The sequence below is a fragment of the Notothenia rossii genome, assembly GCF_949606895.1.
Source record: "Notothenia rossii genome assembly, chromosome: 5".
Lineage (NCBI taxonomy): Eukaryota > Metazoa > Chordata > Actinopteri > Perciformes > Nototheniidae > Notothenia > Notothenia rossii.
In genome coordinates this window covers 70192189-70212425 of record NC_136903.1, presented here as the reverse complement: position 1 = coordinate 70212425, position 20237 = coordinate 70192189, and the positions used below count along the sequence as shown (strand labels likewise).

Below are 20237 nucleotides of genomic sequence, written 5' to 3'. Positions count from 1 at the left end.
TAACAGCAACAGTTGGCAGTAAAATGTACAAAATGTTTTATTGGAAATAAGTCGATTTCACATGGATCTCACATTATAATTCATCGTTTAGCTAAAACTGGGCAACTGTTTCTACCACAACAAAGAAGTTCTTCTCAAATGTAATGAGGTCAGTACAGACTTCAATGGTGGGAGTACTAAAACTCACTAAAAAACAGCACAAGTTCCTTATTTGAATGATCAGAAAACAAGATGCAGATCTGCCTTTTTTCAGAGAATGAGGTTCACATGAACTGCACCGGTGGGAGGAGTAAGGAAACTGTGCTTGTCAAGTAGTGCAAACGGCTCACTATACTCAAAACTCATTCCAGCCGAGTGCAAGGCAGTATATCAAAAACAAATACAGCAAGGTGCATGGTAATGAACAACACTTTACAAGACACAGCATGTAGTTGGAGAAGAATATTTCCAAATTCCACCATGATCAACTTTCCAATATCACAGGATTCATATTCCCATTGACAAAAAAAGCTAAATCACAGTGGGTTTAAATTATAAATGAAACAGTGCCAGGCATGATGAGCAAAGACACATTTAAACTTAACAGAACAAAATATTATAGCTTGTTTGACTGGTCTATGATATTGAAAATTACAAGCTTTGTCAGAGGACTTTGTACTTTCCCCTCCCTTCAACCGATGTATTAATTCATCATTGTCTTACACTGAAGACAAGCAAAGACTGTGTTTTAAAGAAGTCTTAAAGCTGAGGTAATTACACTTTACACAATGAGTAGATTGTGACGTCATTTCAATGTTGTAGAGATATTTTAAAAAGTTTTCCTCATAATTAAAAGACACATTACTTTCTCTATTCCTGCTCCGGACCTAATAAAGATGAGCCTTACTTTTTTAAGTTAGTGTTTAAAAAGGGGCAATTCTTCCATCCATATGTTTCAGTCATACTGATCTTTCTCACCATTTCTATTTTAGGAACACGATTAGAAAGGTTTATTTGCCAAATTCAGTTGTTAAACAGAGATACTATGATACGTTTTCAATTTTCTGATCTGGACCAACATGAGGAGCATCCAACTGTTTTAGAGCTGGATTGAATATACAACAATTAAAAGGCCACATCATCTCATTAAGTTCATCTGAAAACAGGGCCGTCCTTTTCTGTCCATGTTTCCATGTTTCCTTCCATTCACCAACCAATGATTGTGGTTTTAACGCAGCACCAGTATTTGGTAATTCCATCACCCAGTTTCAACTCCATTTGCATTGTTTGTAAAATCAGAATATATCTGCAGGTATTAAGGAACTTGTATGTATGAATGTATGTATGTATGCAGCAGGTGTCACTTTAGATAAATACTTTTTAGACTTGAGCTTTTTAGGGAAATAGAGTGCCGAGTATGGATGCTGGGCAAACCAAAGAAAATACCAAAAAAGCATTTAAAAAGAATTTCTGACAGATATGCAAAATGTCAAAGAGAGAGGTATGAGTTTTTGGTATGAGTTTCTGGGCAGCTATATCTTCATTGGCAACGATGAGAAATCCACGTGACCAAAACTTGTCCTTGGGGTTAATTTGGGGACGGAAAAAAGTCTCTTATATAATCCACAATTGAGGTAATTCACGTTATTTGAACTCATCACAAAAGTGCCGCCGTGTGGTGGTGAGTTCGAGTCTGTGAGGAGGAAGACGACATCACTTTCCCCCGGCCATAATTTTGAGGTACTGCAGTGCATTGTGGGCTGCATTGGCTCGGGCTGCATCTATGCTCTGAGCGAAGCCATGGCACACTGTGATTGGCTGAGTGGAAAGCTCCACTAGACACTGGCACAGGCCGCTCAGACTGCGCTCTTCTGAAACAAAAACGCAAATAAAAAGGAGGTTAAGTAAAGTATTTTTAAAAGATACATTTTCTAAAGCAAGATTTTGATTCAGATACTTTTACAACGTCAATGCTGCTTTAGATACGTCAGTTAAAGTTAAAAGACAGAATTTCTCGTCAAAGGTGATGGTAATGCTCCACATCTGATAAGGACCCTAGGTCTGCACTACAGTATATTTAAGCTGCATTTCATTGAGACATATTCAGTTCTCCATTATAAGTGTGATTAGGTATTTCAGTTACAACCCTTCGTTACTAAATATGTGACTGACCAAATGTATAACGTAATAATAACGAAACCCAGAAACTAGCTTTACTCTAGATAGGGTCTCATACTTTTTGTATTTGATCATCACATACTCTGAAATCAAGTATTAAACTACAACTACTGATTTTTTCCCCCATCAGCTTAAAATTCTTGTCCTTCTGTGAAGCGCTGTACACAGATGAAAATGTCTCACCGGTAAAAACTGTGACAACATGCAGCTGAGGGTTACTTCCTCTATATCTGATGGCAGTAATAGTAACCACACAGCATCACTATGTTCCCATAATATTTGGCAAGTCTTAGTTTGTGCAGATGGTGTTATCATATGCAGTGTTAGCTCAACAAATTCACTATATTTATGCTCCTTACTAAAATGCAACTTTAAATGCATACACCAGAGTTCCCGTTAGAATATTTCTTCGCCGGTCAACATGTCCGTTAAAGTTTAAATCTTCCGGACAAAATTTGAAAAGTGCCGGTCAAAGGTCTTCTTTGTTATTTATTGAGCTTTAAAACTAATTGATATGATTCGATATTAAACAAACTAATTATCGTAGATTAACTACATTATTCAAAAGTGAACAGTAACTTATAATAACACGGGAATAATAAACGGAGTGCCCTCTCCCTCTCCTGACAGCCCGTCAGTATCATGCAGCTCGCGGATCAGTAATGAGTGACCCGACAGTGAAACTAAACATATCTATAACTAGTTTAGGTAGTTTGAGAGGTAATTAAAATAGCTACGTGTGATATTCTAACCTGAAGTGTGTGTTTTGTCCGCTCACCGCTGCATGTGATCATGCAGAGCTGCGTGTCGACTCGTCAGCAGCAGCTGATCTCTCTCTCCAGTCAGATTAGACTTCACTCGCGTTTATGTCCATATCGATCAGATCTAGCTAGTTCTAGCTGATGATAGGACTACCTGCTTATTAAAAGACACCTAAACAATAAGCGTCGCTATGCAACCAGATGAGGCCGCAAAGTATAGCGCAGCATTATGCATTTGTTTACATGCCCACCGGAACCCTGAGGCATTACCAACAGATCAACGCACAATCAACCCATACAGGACATCTCTTTCTCCACATTAAGTGTTAGACATTGGAATGGAATATTCTTGTCTGTCACAGTCTTCTCGTTTGTCACATAAGTGGCGCAAGTTGCGCAACTGATGCGGTATTTGACCGGACACTTTGCGGACACTTTGACCGGAGAGATTTAGATTTGCCGGTCTTCAGCATATAGTCATGGTCTGGTAATTACCAGCTAATGGGAACTCTGGCATACACACAACTACCCAGTGAATAGACTCCACATTTCTTTGTAACCTTTCAGTGTTAAACTTATTGTAGTCTTCCACTTTACTCACACTGTGGTGCTTGGAAGAATGTATAATGATCCACTGCTTGGGAACTCACCTAGATCCAGGTAGCTGATGTCGAAGCACTGCTCCAGAGACAGGTCGTTGAGCAGAGAGCAGAAGTTGGAGTCAGTGGGCATGCCCAGAGGGTGGCTGCGGAGCTGGAGGATCTTCTCTCCAGCAGAGTTACGCAGAGAGTCCCACGTGCAGCCGAAGCCTTTACTTTTGCCCGTATCAGCTTTGCTCCCCATGTGCTGTGTGTGCAGGTGGAAGTTCATAGTAGTTAATAAACACTATTAAGATGTATGAGCAGTAAGGAAAAGGGGGATGGGATGCATGTCTTACTGTGTTCTGCGTCACAATGAAAGATTAATAACTGTAAATTGAAGACATTGGTAAGCACAAATACAATATTAACATGTTATGCAAGGTTGTGGATTCTTTCCTGCAAAGGTTTTCACAAATTTTGACAAATGGGGCACAGAGAAAGTTTATTTCTCACCATGTTGAACGTGTCCTCTTCGACCTCAGCTTCGTTGGTGGTTCTCAGGTCGACCGGGACATCGTGTATACGCGATAACATCTTAGCCGCCGCGTTTCTCTTTGCGAGCTTCTTGGAGGTTCCACTTCCTATAAAGGAACAGGAGATTGATTCATGTTGAGTAATCTATTACAGGCAGCTGTAGGCTGTGCCAATGCCTGGTAATGCTCTTGTAATGCATGTGTTGCAAGTAAAGGTCAATGAAGGTCAGTAGTTACTCTACCACCCTGTAAAAGGCTGCACGTTTGCATATTACCGATTTCCACAAATCTCTCGACTCTGCAGGTCATGGTGAACTCCTTGCGGTGTGCTGGACCAGACTCCTGGGTGACGGTGTACTCTGGCAAACGCCATCCTTTCTGCACCACCAATTCCTGGCAGAGATGTAAACTCATACATTACTCATGAAAACAAAAAGGCATGCAACTATATCGGAAGTTTTTCACAATTTAAAACCTTAAACTACAGGAGTTATCCGTGTGTATTCACCTGCAGAGCTCCAACAGGGTTACACTCAGACTGCTGAGAAGTGCTTGATGTCTTCATCTCTGCCTGAGGGCTGTACAGAACATAAGGGAAGTCACAAAACCACACAGACATCTATCCTAAATTCACTCAATTCTTAGAACACTGAGATGTTTCATCAGCTGATGTTAACATTCAAAGATTCAAAGGTTTTATTGTCACAGGCACATATGCTACAGTGTAGAAATGGCAATGAAAATCGTATGACCCGAGCTCCTCCAACGATGTAACATATATCAAATACAAAATAACAAATAAAAAAAAAATAGTGCAAGAAGTCTATATACATGTAGATTGAATATGTTATATACAAGAACAGAATGTGAAATTAAATATTGTACATTAAGATTAAATTAAATACGGTTTATTGCGGTGATAACTATTTAGATAAATAAGTAGATGACAAACTGAATGTTTATCGAGGCATTTAACAGAGCTCAGGTGTTTAGCAGTCTTATGGCCTGTGGGATAAAACTGTCTGGTGGTTTTACTCCGGATCAATGTATAATCTTAACTAAAAAGTAAGTGCAAAGAAATAAAAAACTTGAAAAGAAACTGACCTCTCTACATCCGTGGACACCTTTACTCCAATAAACCCTTCTTCTCCAACACCCAGTCCGACGGGATTTCCGAGAGCTGCCTTGAGCATCTTCAGAGCAGCCTCGGCTGCTTTGTGCTTGGCTGCCTTCTTGCTGGGCCCTTGGCCGGTGCAGCTGATCTCTCCGACGGAGACGCGGAACGTGAAGTTGGGCTGGTGGGCCTGTCCCTCAGCCTTCAGCAGGTCATACACTGGGGTCTTGCCTATCTGCGTTCCATACTCCTGCAGCAGACTGATGGGCGTCTTTCCGGGACTCACAGCCAGCATTTGCTCAATACTTAACAAAAGAAAAAGCCAGCATTAGATGGACTGTTAAGCAAATGTTGATTACATTTGGAAAGGGCGTTAGAAAATTGTGTCGATCATACCTTTCAAGAAACGCTTATTAGCATGCATTGTATAATTCAGAAATGTCCTGATGATTTCACATTCATTTTGTTGAATGCTGTCATTTTTGCACTTAGGCTAGTCTAACTGAAGATTAACTCACCCAAATTACAAAAGGCTTTCAGGTATCCAAGCTAATATAAAACAATTCATTTTCAAAATGTATTGACGTTGCAGTAATGCCAGAAACAATGTCCAGCTTACACAAATTGATTCAACTTACTGAATGTAACCATTACCTCAAATTGTGGCAATGGATATCTCAGCATCACAACTGTAAATCTAAAGTCAATAAAATAAAAAACAACAACATCATAACTACATATAATGACTGGTTTTAGGTGAGGTTACACAAATATTTGAAGTTTGTCCGGTCAGCTCCAACATGGTTGTAAGTACACTCAATAACCAGTTTATTAGATACACCTACTGTAGCTAAAACTCATGCAGTCTAACACAACAGTACTTTAATACTACCTTCGTTCAGTTTGGGTGAGCTTGATTCAAATGTATGCTCATTTTGCTAGATGCAGGATGTGGCTTGTCAGAATTGTGTTGTGTTATATTCACAGGTGATGTTTTACGTTTATGAAGGAGGGCAGGCTAAATAAGTGCTAAGGAAGTTGCTGTAACTTGGGACTAATAGCATGGTCTCTAGATACAACAAGCAAATATGTATTACATAAATGAGTAGAGATTTAATTAATGACCAAAAAGGGTCATGTATGTTTTGATAGGAGATGCACCAATGACAGTAAACTCAGGGGGGCAACAGGATCTATTTCAATCACACATTTGGCACCTTATTTTGTAGCTAGCGGAGTATAATTCATTTTAACGAAATGTCGATGTGTTTTCAGAATTTAAAACAGTAGCGTTGTTGTGGCAGACACTCAGAAAATATGTGAATAAAAGTGTCTATTTATCAGACTGCCCCCCGCTAGCCACAGTACTATGCTAGCTTAGCTGCACACCTGGAGCACCCGGAGTTTGTCTTCCAGCTGTCCGGTGCTGTCTCTTCGTTCATTCCCTATTTCACGCAGACCGGTACCGGATGGTTAATCCCCCCCACCAAAACAGACACTCGGTTTCATTAGACGGTATGTTCCCCAACAGATGATGAGGCAGAGACATGTGAAGAGCAGATCCCTCCACTCCTCCGACAGATAGCAGCGGAGCACAGTTATGACGTATGAGGGAGTCCCACAAAACTCGATTTCTCATTGGTCCGTGGGCGCTTTGGGTTGGTTCGTTTTGCACACCGGAAAACACCGACATGGTTGTAGTTTTTCAGTTTGCGAGGCTAAAGTTAAATATAACCTCGTTTCATCACAACAGAAGCAGGTGAATAGTCACTTCCACTTCACATACGGGAAAATGTAGTTTGCAGTTGCAGGACAAAGTATAAACATTATATCCAAAGTAGAATTCGTCTATTCCAAATTGTGCAAAAAGTACAACCAAGTTATAATCATGGATGTTCTCTGATAAATCCATGGTCCTAGCTTGCACGCACCTTGCTAAATTCAGTTAAATTTGTTTAGCTTTACTGGTGTAAAGTCATTACCAAGGGACAAATGCTTCCCTTCACGGTTTTATTAACGTCAGTGCAAGAGCTACAAATGAGAAAATAAAATTAACGTACTTTGTGAGTGTAACGGATGTTTTTTTTGCAGCTAACGTTAGCTAGCCACCAGATTAGCATCTTCAAACTGCTGCTCTCAAGACAACTGCGTTGGAAGATAAAGTACCAGAAGTATTCAAGTAAGTGCCAGTACCAACTGTACCTGTATACATGTTAGTTGTTTTCTGCATCGTTTTGTTCACCGTGTCCGCAATTCATCATCCTATAATTTAATAATGGTTTCTGCTTGGATGGCCAGTTGAGCTGAACGGTAAATTAAGGCTACAGCGATGAAAATGTGTTTGGGTCCACAACTTTCTGCATGCTGCTGGCTCTCAGTGCAGTAACTTGTTATAACTGATAGTCACCATAAGAGGGCGCCAGTCAGTCACTGGTCTGCACATCCGACAAGCTTCTCGGGTCTTCGTCAGTACTTTGTGGCCCTGGCACCCAGTAGCATGTTCCTGCAGCCCCGGAGACTGCAGCTCCAGCTCTAATCAACATTTAACTACATATCATATTGAAGCAACATAGTGTACAAAAAAAACATACACACAGGAATAAACAGACAGACAGAATTGGTTGAAAACAGGCCTATATGGGCCATTCTACCGAATTGGACCAAAGTCAGGTTGGAAATGTTTTGAAATTGTTTATGTATTTTCCCCAAAATCTTGTCCATGGGCCTATATTTTGTACCATATCTAAATTACACATATATAGTAAAAGAACCGTACATTTTTATATCGTATTTTCAGACTGTATTGCTGTAATGTTCTTCCTCTACCAAAAATGGTCACTACCGAAACATAGTACATACACTGTAGTAAAAAAGTATTATATTAACCTGTTAAGATTTTGTTTTACCTTCCCTTCTCTAAATAGTATTTTAACAAATATTATTGAGGGTTTTCACAATTCAATGAATAAAAGTGAATTTTTAATCAAAGTTCAATTTATACAATTCATAAAAATCATAATGCAAACTTTCTTTGTAAAATGCATAATACTGATCATATTGATTCCAGAGTTGTTGATTGTTGAAATTGAACATATATTAAACCAATCAGTATCATAATATTTTAGTTGATAACTCAATATACTTAATCTTTTACAAAACATCTGTTTCGGTAGTGACCACATTATTTTGTTCTCAAGGTTGTATCATATTCCCTCAACCTTATTGCTTAATCTTAACTCATAACATGCCTTATGTTCAAGTGTGAATGTTTGAAGCTACTGACCCAGAATCAGCACTTTAGTAACAGGCTGAAATAGAGGGGAATGAGGCTAGAATGCATGATCTGTTTGGTATTTTGAGCAAAACACTTCATAGACATGTTTTTTATATATCTGAGAGCTATAATATATGCCTAACAATAGTATAATAAGAGACCTTTAAAGTAACACACTGATTTTCAGACTTTAAAACACATTTATTTCAAAATTGTGGGATTTACCTGCTTACCATTCCATTTTGTCATTACCGAAACGATCATGTCAATTACCGAAACGTAACCATATGTTTCGGTAGTGACTGTTTCGGTAGTGACGATTCTAGCTAAAATTGAGCATAACTAAAGAATGCTAGCATGTACATGGCTAGCATACACATGTTTGAAGAGGTTTACACACATACAAACCTAACACTTTGCATAAAACCCCGGAAAAGTTTACTTAATTGAAGATCATATGTGTTCGGTAGTGACAATTCTTGAGGTTACAAGCCGATTTTCAGATTTTGGAACAGATTTATATCAAAAGTATGGGATATAGCTACTGGCCATTCAGCTATGAGGGTCAGGGATGCAGTGTCACTGCCTTGTCAAAAAATTCGGTAGTGACTAGAAACTGGGGACATGATTTTTTGAGTATAGTTTTTTTATTAAAAAATGATACCCACAATAAATCAAAAAATATTTCAACTTCTGTTTGAATGTAATCATAAAGGTCTTCTAAATACACCATTGAACAACATTTAAAAAAATGTTTTAAGTGTTATTTACAGAAATTGAAATTTAGATGTCAGGGTTGGGGACAGCTACTTCCCAATAGAAAGTACCCTATAAATGATGTTTTTCTATATATTAAGCTTATCACTATCTAATGTAATGCCTTGTGTTTGAATAGACCATAACATATTCTTAGTAAATATATGTCTGAATACTTTTTCTTGTTGTGGGACCGCACTTTGTACTTATTCGGTAGAATGCCCCATATAGCCTGCACGGCACAACCAAACGTTCCACTTTAGTGTCTGTGTTTTGTGTGGAAGAGTTGGAATGTTGCATTTATTTAAATATAAATAGAAAACGTTTAAGGACTGTCAACTTACATTTTGGTGGTTTCCTTGCTTATTTTGGATCCCTTTGCTTTGGTGAATATTCCCAGAGCTATCGTGCAGACCCCTTTGGAACTGAGGTTCAGAACCTCCTGCCCCAACTATAGCAAACTTCCATAAAATATTTCAGCATTTTCCACCTTTCCATCTTTTTCTTTATTTATGTGGCTAGAAAATTAATCCCATGATGGTTTGCTCGTAAACCCCTGCTGGCCACCATTGAAATAGAGCTTGGGGTTCTGATGGCTTCATTCACTGGCATCATCGTTTCAGTGTGGATAAGCCCATTTTGCCAAGTGTAGCACAAAGTGAACTGGCCATGACAATGAGTGAAGTCAGCTCCGATTTGAACTCCCTGACCTTCAATCAAAGCCCCATGATTCATGTGTGACCAGTGTAACCCCTCCTTGTTTGCTGGGCCTTTGATTTGTCAATTAAACGGCCAAATATATTGATGTATAATCTGATATCTAAGTGTTTTTATTGAGCTTGTGGTTGAATGAGATCAGAAATGAATACCATCTTAGCAGCTAATGTACATCCAAAATGTATTCACACATTGACACACACATCCACAAACACACTTTTCTTTTCCTTGTCTTGGCCTGGCACATTAGTATGTGTGGTTCTTTAGTTGCCAAAATCATCAGTAAATATCTTCAAGCATGGAGCTGTATGAATGCTCTTTTTCTCTCCTTCCACAATATGATGTGTTTCCTTTTTTGTGTGTGTTTTGATCCCTCTCTTGCGGCCAAGCTGTGCTGTGGTGAGGCGCGGGTTCGAGTGGCGCTCCTGTGTTATTTTTGGCAGCAGCAGTGGTTGGTGGCTGTTGAGGAGAGAGGAGACAGGAGGGGGATAGCATAAAGCCCAAAAACCGAGGCTGTTTAAAGAATTTCTGTCTGAAGAAATTGCTTTGTAATGATCAGAAACTCATTATGGAGGTGTGCACCCATACACAAATAGAGAGAGAGACTGGCATGCACATTTATTCATTTAGCACTTCACAAACACCTCATATACATGTTCTCATTCGTAGACCACACACTCAGAGTTGCTAAATTGCTTTATATGTGAAATGCTTTGTTTAATATAGACTCAACACCATCCATGTATAATGGAGCCGATATTCATTTCCACCAGCAAGTTTAAATGTTAGGCTTTATTTATTTTTCTCTGTCACACTGTTCCTGTCACATCACATGGGAACTATTTCTTGTTTGTCAGATACTTTGGTAATTCTCTCTCTCCTCTGTGGGAGTCAGTCCAAGACATGCTGCCCGCTCAGGCATCATGCAGTGTCAGACATTCACGCTCCTCCCTCTACACTTCTGAAAACACCATTTGAAAAATATTTTCTCCAACTCTATTCTTGGCCACAGATCAAGAGAACATTATTACTCTGCTTTATTTATTTATATATTGTGGTGTGTGAATGTGTGTGAATGTATGTGTGTGTGTTTGTAGGCCTCAGCGTGTGTGTGTGTGTGTGTGTGTGTGTGTGTGTGTGTGTGTGTGTGTGTGTGTGTGTGTGTGTGTGTGTGTGTGTGTGTGTGTGTGTGTGTGTGTGTGTGTGTGTGTGTGTGTGTGTGTGTGTGTGTGTGTGTGTGTGTGTGTGTGTGTGTGTGTGTGTGTGTGTGTGTGTGTGTGTGTGTGTGTGTGTGTGTGTGTGTGTGTGTGTGTGTGTGTGTGTGTGTGTGTCAGGAGGGTGAGTGATATGTAATTGTGTATCTATGTGTGTTAACCCACAAAGATATTTCAATTTCTTCAAAATATTAAATAAACATGCAGCAGCAGCTTCAGTGAAGCTCTGCCTGCCAGTGGGTTTTTGGTTGGATGGGTGGCGGTGCTGGTGGTGAAGGGAGAGAGGGGGTTTGTGGCCGTGGCTCTGGGGGGGTGAGGCAGCTCATGGTCGGGGCCTCCGCCGGACACACTGGCGCCTCGCGCTGGAGGACTTCTGAACCACCACACTCCTCCACCAAAACCCTGCCAACCCTGGTTCCCTGCTCCCGCTTCCAACCCAAATCACTCCGTCCTCTTTCTGCATTTTGACTCTCTCCCCCTCTCTCTCCTCCCTCCTTCCTCCCTGACTCTTTTTCCTTCTATAGTTTCCTCATTCAGTTGATCCAAATCCAGATTAATCTGCTATTTGGCTGCCTTCTCTTTTCACTTACCGCCGTACTTATAGTGGCAGGTCTATCTGATTGTGTTTTCTCTACCTTTTTTCCTGAGGTTTTTTTTTGTGTTTTTTTAATCCACCACTCCTTTTCTGCTCTGTCTTTCTTAAATCCCTTCACTTAAAATGTCCCAAGGAAGCATTTAGTGGCTTGCAATACGCAAACAAAAATGGTTTGGGCTGTACGTCAGTCAAAACGCTATCATATTATCAAGATAGTAAGCATTTTTAAAACAAAGGAACCCTTGCATGGGTGCTCTGGGTATTTGTAAGGATATTATGTTGCAATTTTCCAACCATCCCCATGAGATAAAGAGTTATTCCTCTTGTCAACAAAAAAAAGATGTTCCATTGTGGTCAACATGAAGTGAATCACCAGCTTTACGTCATGTGCTCTCACTATAGATCCCCTCAAGTGACCTTACAATTAAAATCAAATTAATCATTTGTTGTCATAATGTGAATGCACATTATGATGACATGTTAAGAAACACTTTTGATCAATGATGAAGGACCAAAGCATTTACTTTATTCATACCTTATGGGCCAATGTGGTTATTAAAAAAAACAACTAACTTCACCTACTGCTGTGTTTAATTGAATTATGGATGTCAAACATCTTAAGTAGAGTGGATATGTCTTTACGTGTCACACATGCAATTTTCTTAACTTCATTTCCCCCTGGAAGCAATTTGTCATCCGGAGGCCATTAAATGGGAAGCATATTATCTTTTTAAAGGGGCATAGAGTCACCCACAACCCTCCCACAGTTCCTATAAACAAAATGGCCTCATTTAGCGCCGCATTTGGAGCATCGGGCAGCAAGGGAGGACTCCCTTTAAACTTTAAAGGCAGTTCAGGGCTATAAAGAGTTGTGACATTGTTTGATTTTAGTTTGAAATATGAAAAGCACTTTAATTTGATGAGGCAGGTCACACAGACTTCTGTTTGATCTGTCAAAAGTGGGAGAGGTTGGTCTAACCTCCGTCACCACTGTAATAATGACTTGGTGAGGAGAGATCGGAAGCACTACTGCAAGGATTGATGTTATTGCATCAGCTGGACTCAATTTCAAATCACTGAGTCAGTCACATCTATTGTACTTACTTGAAATGATGTTGTTTCTTTTCCTGACAAATGTAAATGATGGCAAAAAGTGATAAGCAATGTAGACATCTGCATGGTAGCCTGACCTTTTTACCTCTTGCCCCTCTCTCTTATCTGTTGTGTTTTCCTCTTGAACCGTTTTTATTTGTCCTGACCTCTCTTTGTCTTCAGGTCATGTTATGGTCCACTCAGGTCAATTTACCTTTCCCCTTTGCGAAAAACCCTTATCTTGTTTTTACTTATGGCCTAAATGCTGAGCCTCTGGGCGCGCTGACATTCTTTTCCCTCTCTCTCCCCCGCCTTACCACAGAGACCCAGTCACACCTGCAAACACCTGTGCTTTTGTCCTGCCCCGTGCCTCCCCCATGAACCCCCCGCCCTGCTCCCCCCCTGCCTGTGGCTATGTCAGATCACAGTCCCATTGTTTTACTTGACTATTCAGTTAGGACCAGATAATAACAGGAAAAGAAGAATCATTAGCATATGCCTCCGCGCATCATGATGAGTTGTTATCTCACTTAAAACAGCTGGAGTCTCTGAAGGTTGAAACTCCCTGGAGTAATTCATTAAGCAAAATAGTTCATGTATCATCAAGTCTTATGGTTAAACTTAACGATGCCTGAGTGAATGTTTTAAAATTGCTCCTTCGTGTTAGTTAGGTCGGAAATGGGCTGTGTGATGGTTTTAACTTGTGTGTCTGGGATCCTCCAGAATAACATTTTTAGTCCTAACAAGTCTGTGTGTTTTTTTTGTAAATGGAGTACAGGGGCACGAGTGGGCAAGCCATATGGAACAGATTGTCCAGCTTCTCCTTTTGCCCCTGTGTCACTGCATGTATATTTTTCTTTTTATGACCTTATTTGAAGCGACACTTAATGTTTCCTGGCTTTCTAAATAAAGAAGTAAAAATAAAGTTAGGGCTACAGTAGGCCACCACCACTGCTGAGGGAATGTACTTTTAAAGGCAGAAACTACCAGGAGAGGTTTTCAAAGCCACTGACCGTGTTCTAAACCCCCCCCACCCTTACTCGCTGGCCTGCCACACCCTACCATACCCCAATCCCCCTGTTTGACTTTTATGTTGTGGACTTGACCGTGCGCCCACTTCAGACCACCATAAACATGTTGGTCCCCGATGACAGAGTCGGCCCCGGGACGTTTTATATAAATTGACCACAACTACAGCTCATTAGATGCCCTAAATTGGAACCATGCAGCCTGGGAAGTGTACATGTTACAGCAGGAGAGTCAGTATCTTCAGGGGGGTTCCAGCTGTACAGGTCTTCACTGCTGTGATGAAACTCTTCACTTTTACGTCTTAAAAAAAGTGACCTTTTAACAACAGATGAAGTCATGTTCTGAAGAATGTTGGGGAGAAGGATTTTATCATATTTATGAGATTGTTTTATCCTCTCTTCAACAATCATCTGTTTTCCACTTTAGTTATAAACATATTTTAAAGATGAACTCTTTGAATAATTGTTTGTCTGGTGATATTATATCACACAGCACATCTTCATTTAGTCTTTCCTGAGGCTATCGCCCTTTTAATGCAGAGTGGCAAATCCACCCACCTCAAGTATCTTTATTAGTCTGCTATATAACCTGAATGACCTGACTGGAGTCCACTTATTGGGACTTTAATGTCACCTACAGTGCAGCATGATGTTTTTAAGGACTACAATTCACTTGGGGGTAAGCTCAGCTTCTCCTCTGCTTTCGTATCTCTACATCACGTCTTTCGTCCTGCATCCTGCTTTAATTGGGGTCCTTTGTTTGACCGCCTCCCTCAATAAACAATACAACCACAGCTCCCCTGTCCTAATCCCCTCTACTCCTCTCTCCTGATTCTGCTGGAGCATCGCTCTCAGTAATTACCCCTCTCGGGCTGGAGAGTGGAGTAATTGTCTTGAGTGTAACTACAGTGGCTCTCTGAAAGGGGGTCATTGTGTGGAGTTAAGACTTCACTTCAGTGGACGGCTTTGTTTGTGCTGGAAAAGATAATGAAAGTATTTGGTTGGCCATGGTGAGGTGGAAATATAGTAAGATATGAAAAGAATGACAGTGATTGAGGAGAGGAGGGGATGAGGTGTGGAGGAGTGAGCTTCATGCTTGAGGAGCTAAAGGTTTTACTCTTTAAAACACCTTAACATATGAATAAAAACAGAGGAGAAAATGTTTTTTGGAAATGTCTTTACTTTTTAAAGCACCACAATCGTCATGGTTCCACACCAAAACTTTTACAACATGTTAACCTTTACGAGGGTTAAAGCTTTATCATTATTACCGGTCTTACACTCATTTCACAACAAATCAGAAAACAGTGGTAGTTCAATTTTACAATGAGCAGAATCATAAACGACAAAATTAGCATTAATGTTTATGTTTTGTATACTTTAGGGATTCATTGTGGAAAGTTACACAAAATATAGAAAAAAGTAGAAAAATAACACACCTAACAATATCTATATATTTTTGTAAATATATAGTTTATGTTAAAAAGTAGAAACCCTTTTTCTTAATTACTTTGCCAGGTGTGGAATATTTCAAAATTAAAAGATTATACAGAAATAGTTTACACGCACATCTAACTTCAAGATCTATAAATAAATCTTTAAAAACAGAACCCCAAACTCAATGTTATCGCTAATAAATAAGAAAAAAAGTCTTAATTTAATGCATTTTCTTCTCTTTTTGGCCAGCTTTAACCATCTTGCGTTATTTCAGGCATTATATTTCCCGCAGGGTGCAGGATAAGATAATCTTTCGTGTGTATAATTTAAGACATAAATTAGATTGTTTATGTAAATATGAAATTAAATTAGACATATTATGAAGCAAACAAAAGAGAAATGAAAACCTTTTACATCAGAACATCTTTGGCAACAAGTAGAACAAGAAGAAAGCCTGTTCATTGATTGTTTCAAGAATAATGAATAAGTATCAAAGTACAACTGTAAATCAGATTTTTCTCTAGGCATGCAATACTCCATCAGCTCCATCATCCTAACCATAAGTCTCCTTTTAAAACGACTTTCCTTTTGCGGCTTCAGAGCTCTTTTCCTTCTGCTCTCGCAGATTAAATTTCCCTAGTGGTTTGTCTCATTTGAAAGACAGAAAATGTGTGCATGAGTGTGTTTACTTGTGTGTGTATGTGTGTGTGTGTGCATATATACTGTATATGCATTATATATGCCGGCACATTTGCTCATAGTTAATTTTGTGTATGTGCACAGTTATACTGGTTTCAATATACGTCATGGCTTGGTTTCTTATATTTGTGTGTATCTGTGTCTGCCTGCATTGGTGTTTGTTTGCAGGCTTGCTCATATTCTTATGTGTGCGTGTGTGGTACAGAGAAAATGAAGTGATTGCTACCTGTAACATGCTCAGTCATTTATCATATCAAGTCTTTTCAAACACATCCTTTGAATGTCTTGAAACAAAATACTGTCTTTTCTTTTAATTTAAAAGGTGATTTATTTTCCACCATTAAAGACAAGTACACCACTTGAAGTCAGATCTCCAACAGTCCACTGCTGTTCTCCACTCCATTAGGTGTGCCAGTCTTCTCCTCTCCGTTGCTGATCTGGTCAACGACAGTATTGGCCGGTACGGCGCTGGTGTTGAGCTCTGTGGTCTCCTCGCTCCGAGGGTCTGTCTCTCCTTCCCCAGTTACAGCTTTTCCCTGCATTGCAGAATCTGCATGGGTCTTCTGGTGCTTGGAGAGGTGGTCGCTGCGTGTGAAACGCTTGTTGCACAGTAGACATGTGAACTTCTTCTCTCGTGTGTGGGTGCGCACGTGCCTCTCCAGTTCGTCCGAGCGGGTGAAGCGCTTCCCGCAGAACAGCCAGTTGCAAACAAAGGGCCGCTCACCAGTGTGCCAGCGCAGATGGGCTTTGAGGTGGGACGCCTTGCCGTAGACCTTTCCACAGCCTGGGATGTGGCAGCTGTGGACAGGCTTCTTCCTCAGGGATGCAGCCGAGGCCCCGAGCCGCTCCAGCTCCTGGCAATTGGGGCAGTCACATGAGGACCTGGTGGGGGCTCCCCCTCCACTATAGCCCCCCGATCCCCTCGCAGGTTTTAGACCCATGGGATTCTCAATCATCCCTGAGCTCTGCACAGGCTTGGGCTTGTACATGTCCTGGGGCAGCATGTGCTGAGAGGGCTGGAGGAGGTGTGAGGAGGAGCTCAGCCCCACAGAGGAGTACTGAGCTGGGTTGAGTTGTGTAAAGTCGGTGCTGTAACTGGACAACTGCGGGCTGAGGGAGGCCTGAGGGGCCACAGGCTGCAGGGAGGCCTGGAGACCGCCATCTGCCTGGTTCTGAGATGATGACAGCCAGTTGGAGTTGGGGTGGACATCCCACCAGGAGGATGTGGCATTAGCTGGAGCAGCAGTAATGCCAGGGTGGACACCTGCTTTGTACCAAGAGCCATAGGGGTGTGTCATATCCAGCGAGGTATAGACACTGGTGAGGCAGTCGACCGTAGCGTGGGCCTTGGACACTAAAAGAGACGGATCCTGGGAGATGGAGGTTTGGAAGGAGTGGGAGAAAGGGTTATACTCTGAAGTGTAGCCTCCGGCAGATTGAGGGGGGCTTCCATTGGGGGTAAGCAACCCGCTTCCTCCTCCTCCTGCTGTGGTGAAGGAGCCAGTGTAGGAGTCCGCCAGGCCGCTGCCGTCTGCGGTGCGCCCGTTCTTAGATGACTGAAGGTCAGAGGTCATGATGTAATGCTTCTTTACTGGAGTAGCGCTGCCGAGCTTACCGGGTGTAGCTGAATCCCTGATGGGGCTTGTGCTGCCGAACTTGTTACAGGTAGCAGTTAACATAGCCAGAGGACTGGAGCCATAGCGTGCGTCTTCCTGGGAGGAGGAGACAAGGGAGAACATGAGACTGTCTGTCGGCAGGAAATGGCTGCTTGCTGCTTCTGTCAGTGTCAACTCTAATAAAAAACTTATGTCAGACTGCCACCGCTGGCTTTTCCTCTCCCCCAGTTTCCAAAGTGGTATCGGAAATTTCAAGCAGTGAATGTTTATGCTTGTATAGGTTCTGCTCTGCTCAGCAAGGGAGGAATTCCCTTACTCTTTTGTTTCGCTTAAACCACAAGCTTTTCTAAATTTGGCATTCATGTTTGCTTTACACATTTGTTTCACCTTTTCTATTGGTCTCCATCATACATAAACTTACATTGTTTACTTTGTGTACGTGCTTGATTATTATTCTCTGTAACTGTGTGTATCTTGTCAAACGTGTTTTTATTCTCCTGTAGTCCCAATGGCATCGAAAACAAGCTCATAATAGTGTTACAACCGTTTTACCGTTGTTCTTTAACATTTCTTACAATTCTCTTAATTTATCATAATGTTGATTGTCTGTATGCGTTTTCATGTAAGGATTCAGAATCTTCATTGGTCCATAAGATCATTTTTTTAAGTGAACTAATTATTTGGTATACCTAGACTAAAACTCACTACTAAAGGAATTTCACTTTACAATACAAAGTGTAATACATAATAGCCGTCTCTCTATTATATAGTATTTCCCTTTTCATGTGGAACATAATAAACACAATAGCACAAGATAACAGAGGCCTGTGTTTATAAAGCTGACACACTGTACACGTGGATATCCGAACATTTGAAAAATCCCTATTATGTTCTTATCTTTACATAATGTCATGTGGAGTTTACTGATGTTATTTTATACTCATTGCGTGCTACCTGCTGTGGTATAAATATAAAACCATTGCGATAATCCTTTAGGGATTAAACGCGTTGTGAAGTTGTCATAAATCTAGTTGCATTAAACTCTTTTTAATCCCGGCCAATAACTTTGAATAAGTGTGAATAGAATATTATAGTCTTAAAGATGTCTTTTGATTCAGACTGCCTCTTCATTCAGGTCTGATTAGTGGTTATCTCCTTCTCTTCCAACCAGCCTCAAGGTGAACCCAGTTCTCAGGTTGATTATGTTTCATCAAAGACTTTAAAGACTTTTACGGCCCCTACAATTCCTGCTCAGCTCGAAATACCTTGCTCCATCAGCTGACTACTGTGCAGATACTTTGCCAGGTGAGATAACCTGTTATTCAATTATCTTTATATATTTATATTTGCTCTGGATAAAGGACTAATGCCTGATGCCCAGAGGAAATGTAAATGCAAAGATGATTAAAATGTGAGTTGTAAATGTTCATGATAGTAAGCCAAACTCTCAGCTCACCCTTAAGTTGCTTTAAATAACTTATCGTCAATACATAAGATTGTTTTTTCAGTAATACATAATAGTGATTTCCATTTCATGTCAAAGATTAATATTCAGTCATATATTTGTATTCAGACTTTAAATTCTGTCAACTAATCTGTACTACGGTCTAAGTTCATCTATCTTTCAAACACTAGACTTTTATATTTAAACTCTGGCTGGAATTTCAACAACAATTAAATCATAAAAGTTGGTTTTGAAGAAAATAAAAAGAGAGGAAGAAAAATGTACTTACAATCACATTCCCTACCTCCAGAATAGATGCGGCCATCCCTGAGAAACAAAATCCTAAGGAAGCTGAAGGGAGAGAGAGAAGCGCAGCTCAGAGTCCCGGGACAGTTTGAAAGAAGTTGAGCACTCACGCGGGGAAGTGTTTTGAGGCACGGGGAGCCCGCCCCCTAATTATAGGCCATGGGCTCTTTGAAGACTCGCTAAGAGGCAATAAAAACCCAGAAATGGAAGAAAATGGAAGGAGATTGGTGGATAGAAAGAGGACATCCCACCTCCCCAAACAGAGAGTGTCGAATCATTTTCCAAGATAAATGCATGAATGGGTTACTCATCAATCACCATGAGGACATTATTTCTGTTTCACTGGCATTATTTTTTCCACTGGGATTAGTCCAGTGAAGTCTGAGGGGAAAGACTACAGTTTAACATCATCTCACAGAACATTATCAGGCTGGATAACAGATTTAGACATGCTGTAAATTGTATTCATTTGCACTGTAAAAAGAAGTGAAAAAACCAACGTGAGCTCTTTCCAGTTCTCCTCCTGAGAGTGGAAGAATAACAAAAGAACATGTAGCCTCCGCCTGCGCCACATAAATAATAAAAAGAATTAAGCAGACCGAGGCTGTGGTTTCCATCCGAGATTTTATTATTCTGGTTTCAACCCTCTCTCTGTTTCCAATATTCTTAAATGCAGTTAACTGCCTTTTTAGACATTAACTGTGATGGTAAAAGAGACTGAACTACAGAGACAGGCGAGCAGGAAAGGATCCCGCCATTAAATAAAATAAAGAAGAGATTATCACATCACATAAAATGAATTCAAATGGCAAATTCCAGAGGGTGGGGGGGGGACTCGCAAAGATTATTTTCCATAAGTAAGATGTTTGATAAAAAGAGGAAGAAATGAGACATGAAAGCTGATGTTTAAAAA

At 40.5% G+C, this 20237-nt stretch overlaps 2 protein-coding genes and 1 long non-coding RNA gene across 7 annotated transcripts; 1 reads left to right on the top strand and 2 right to left on the bottom strand.

The window, feature by feature from the left end:
• Positions 1-21: 21 nt before the first annotated feature.
• On the bottom strand, positions 22-7577 carry tarbp2 (TAR (HIV) RNA binding protein 2). Of its 4 annotated transcripts, none has more exons than XM_079683007.1 (7): positions 7554-7577; positions 5137-5451; positions 4541-4610; positions 4308-4425; positions 4013-4140; positions 3569-3764; positions 22-1850 (listed from the first exon to the last, which is right to left on the bottom strand). In XM_079683007.1, the coding sequence occupies exons 2-7, from the start codon at positions 5439-5441 to the stop codon at positions 1693-1695; spliced, it is 975 nt and encodes a 324-aa protein (XP_079539133.1). In that variant the 5' UTR covers positions 5442-5451; positions 7554-7577; the 3' UTR covers positions 22-1692. The 4 variants fall into 4 exon arrangements, with proteins under 4 accessions (XP_079539133.1, XP_079539132.1, XP_079539134.1 ...); XM_079683006.1 differs by lacking the exon at positions 7554-7577 and adding an exon at positions 7349-7508; XM_079683008.1 differs by lacking the exon at positions 7554-7577 and adding an exon at positions 7207-7305.
• LOC307040307 lies at positions 6823-18879 on the top strand. The gene is made up of 3 exons (XR_013808480.1): positions 6823-6905; positions 7238-7325; positions 18746-18879. It is a non-coding gene; the product is annotated as an uncharacterized lncRNA (long non-coding RNA).
• On the bottom strand, positions 14991-19640 carry sp7 (Sp7 transcription factor). Of its 2 annotated transcripts, none has more exons than XM_079683001.1 (2): positions 19308-19640; positions 14991-17670 (listed from the first exon to the last, which is right to left on the bottom strand). In XM_079683001.1, exons 1-2 carry the CDS (start codon positions 19341-19343, stop codon positions 16324-16326), a joined length of 1383 nt encoding a protein of 460 aa, XP_079539127.1. In that variant the 5' UTR covers positions 19344-19640; the 3' UTR covers positions 14991-16323. The 2 variants fall into 2 exon arrangements, with proteins under 2 accessions (XP_079539127.1, XP_079539128.1); XM_079683002.1 differs by having other exon boundaries at positions 14991-17666.
• Between the last annotated feature and the right edge of the window lie 597 nt (positions 19641-20237).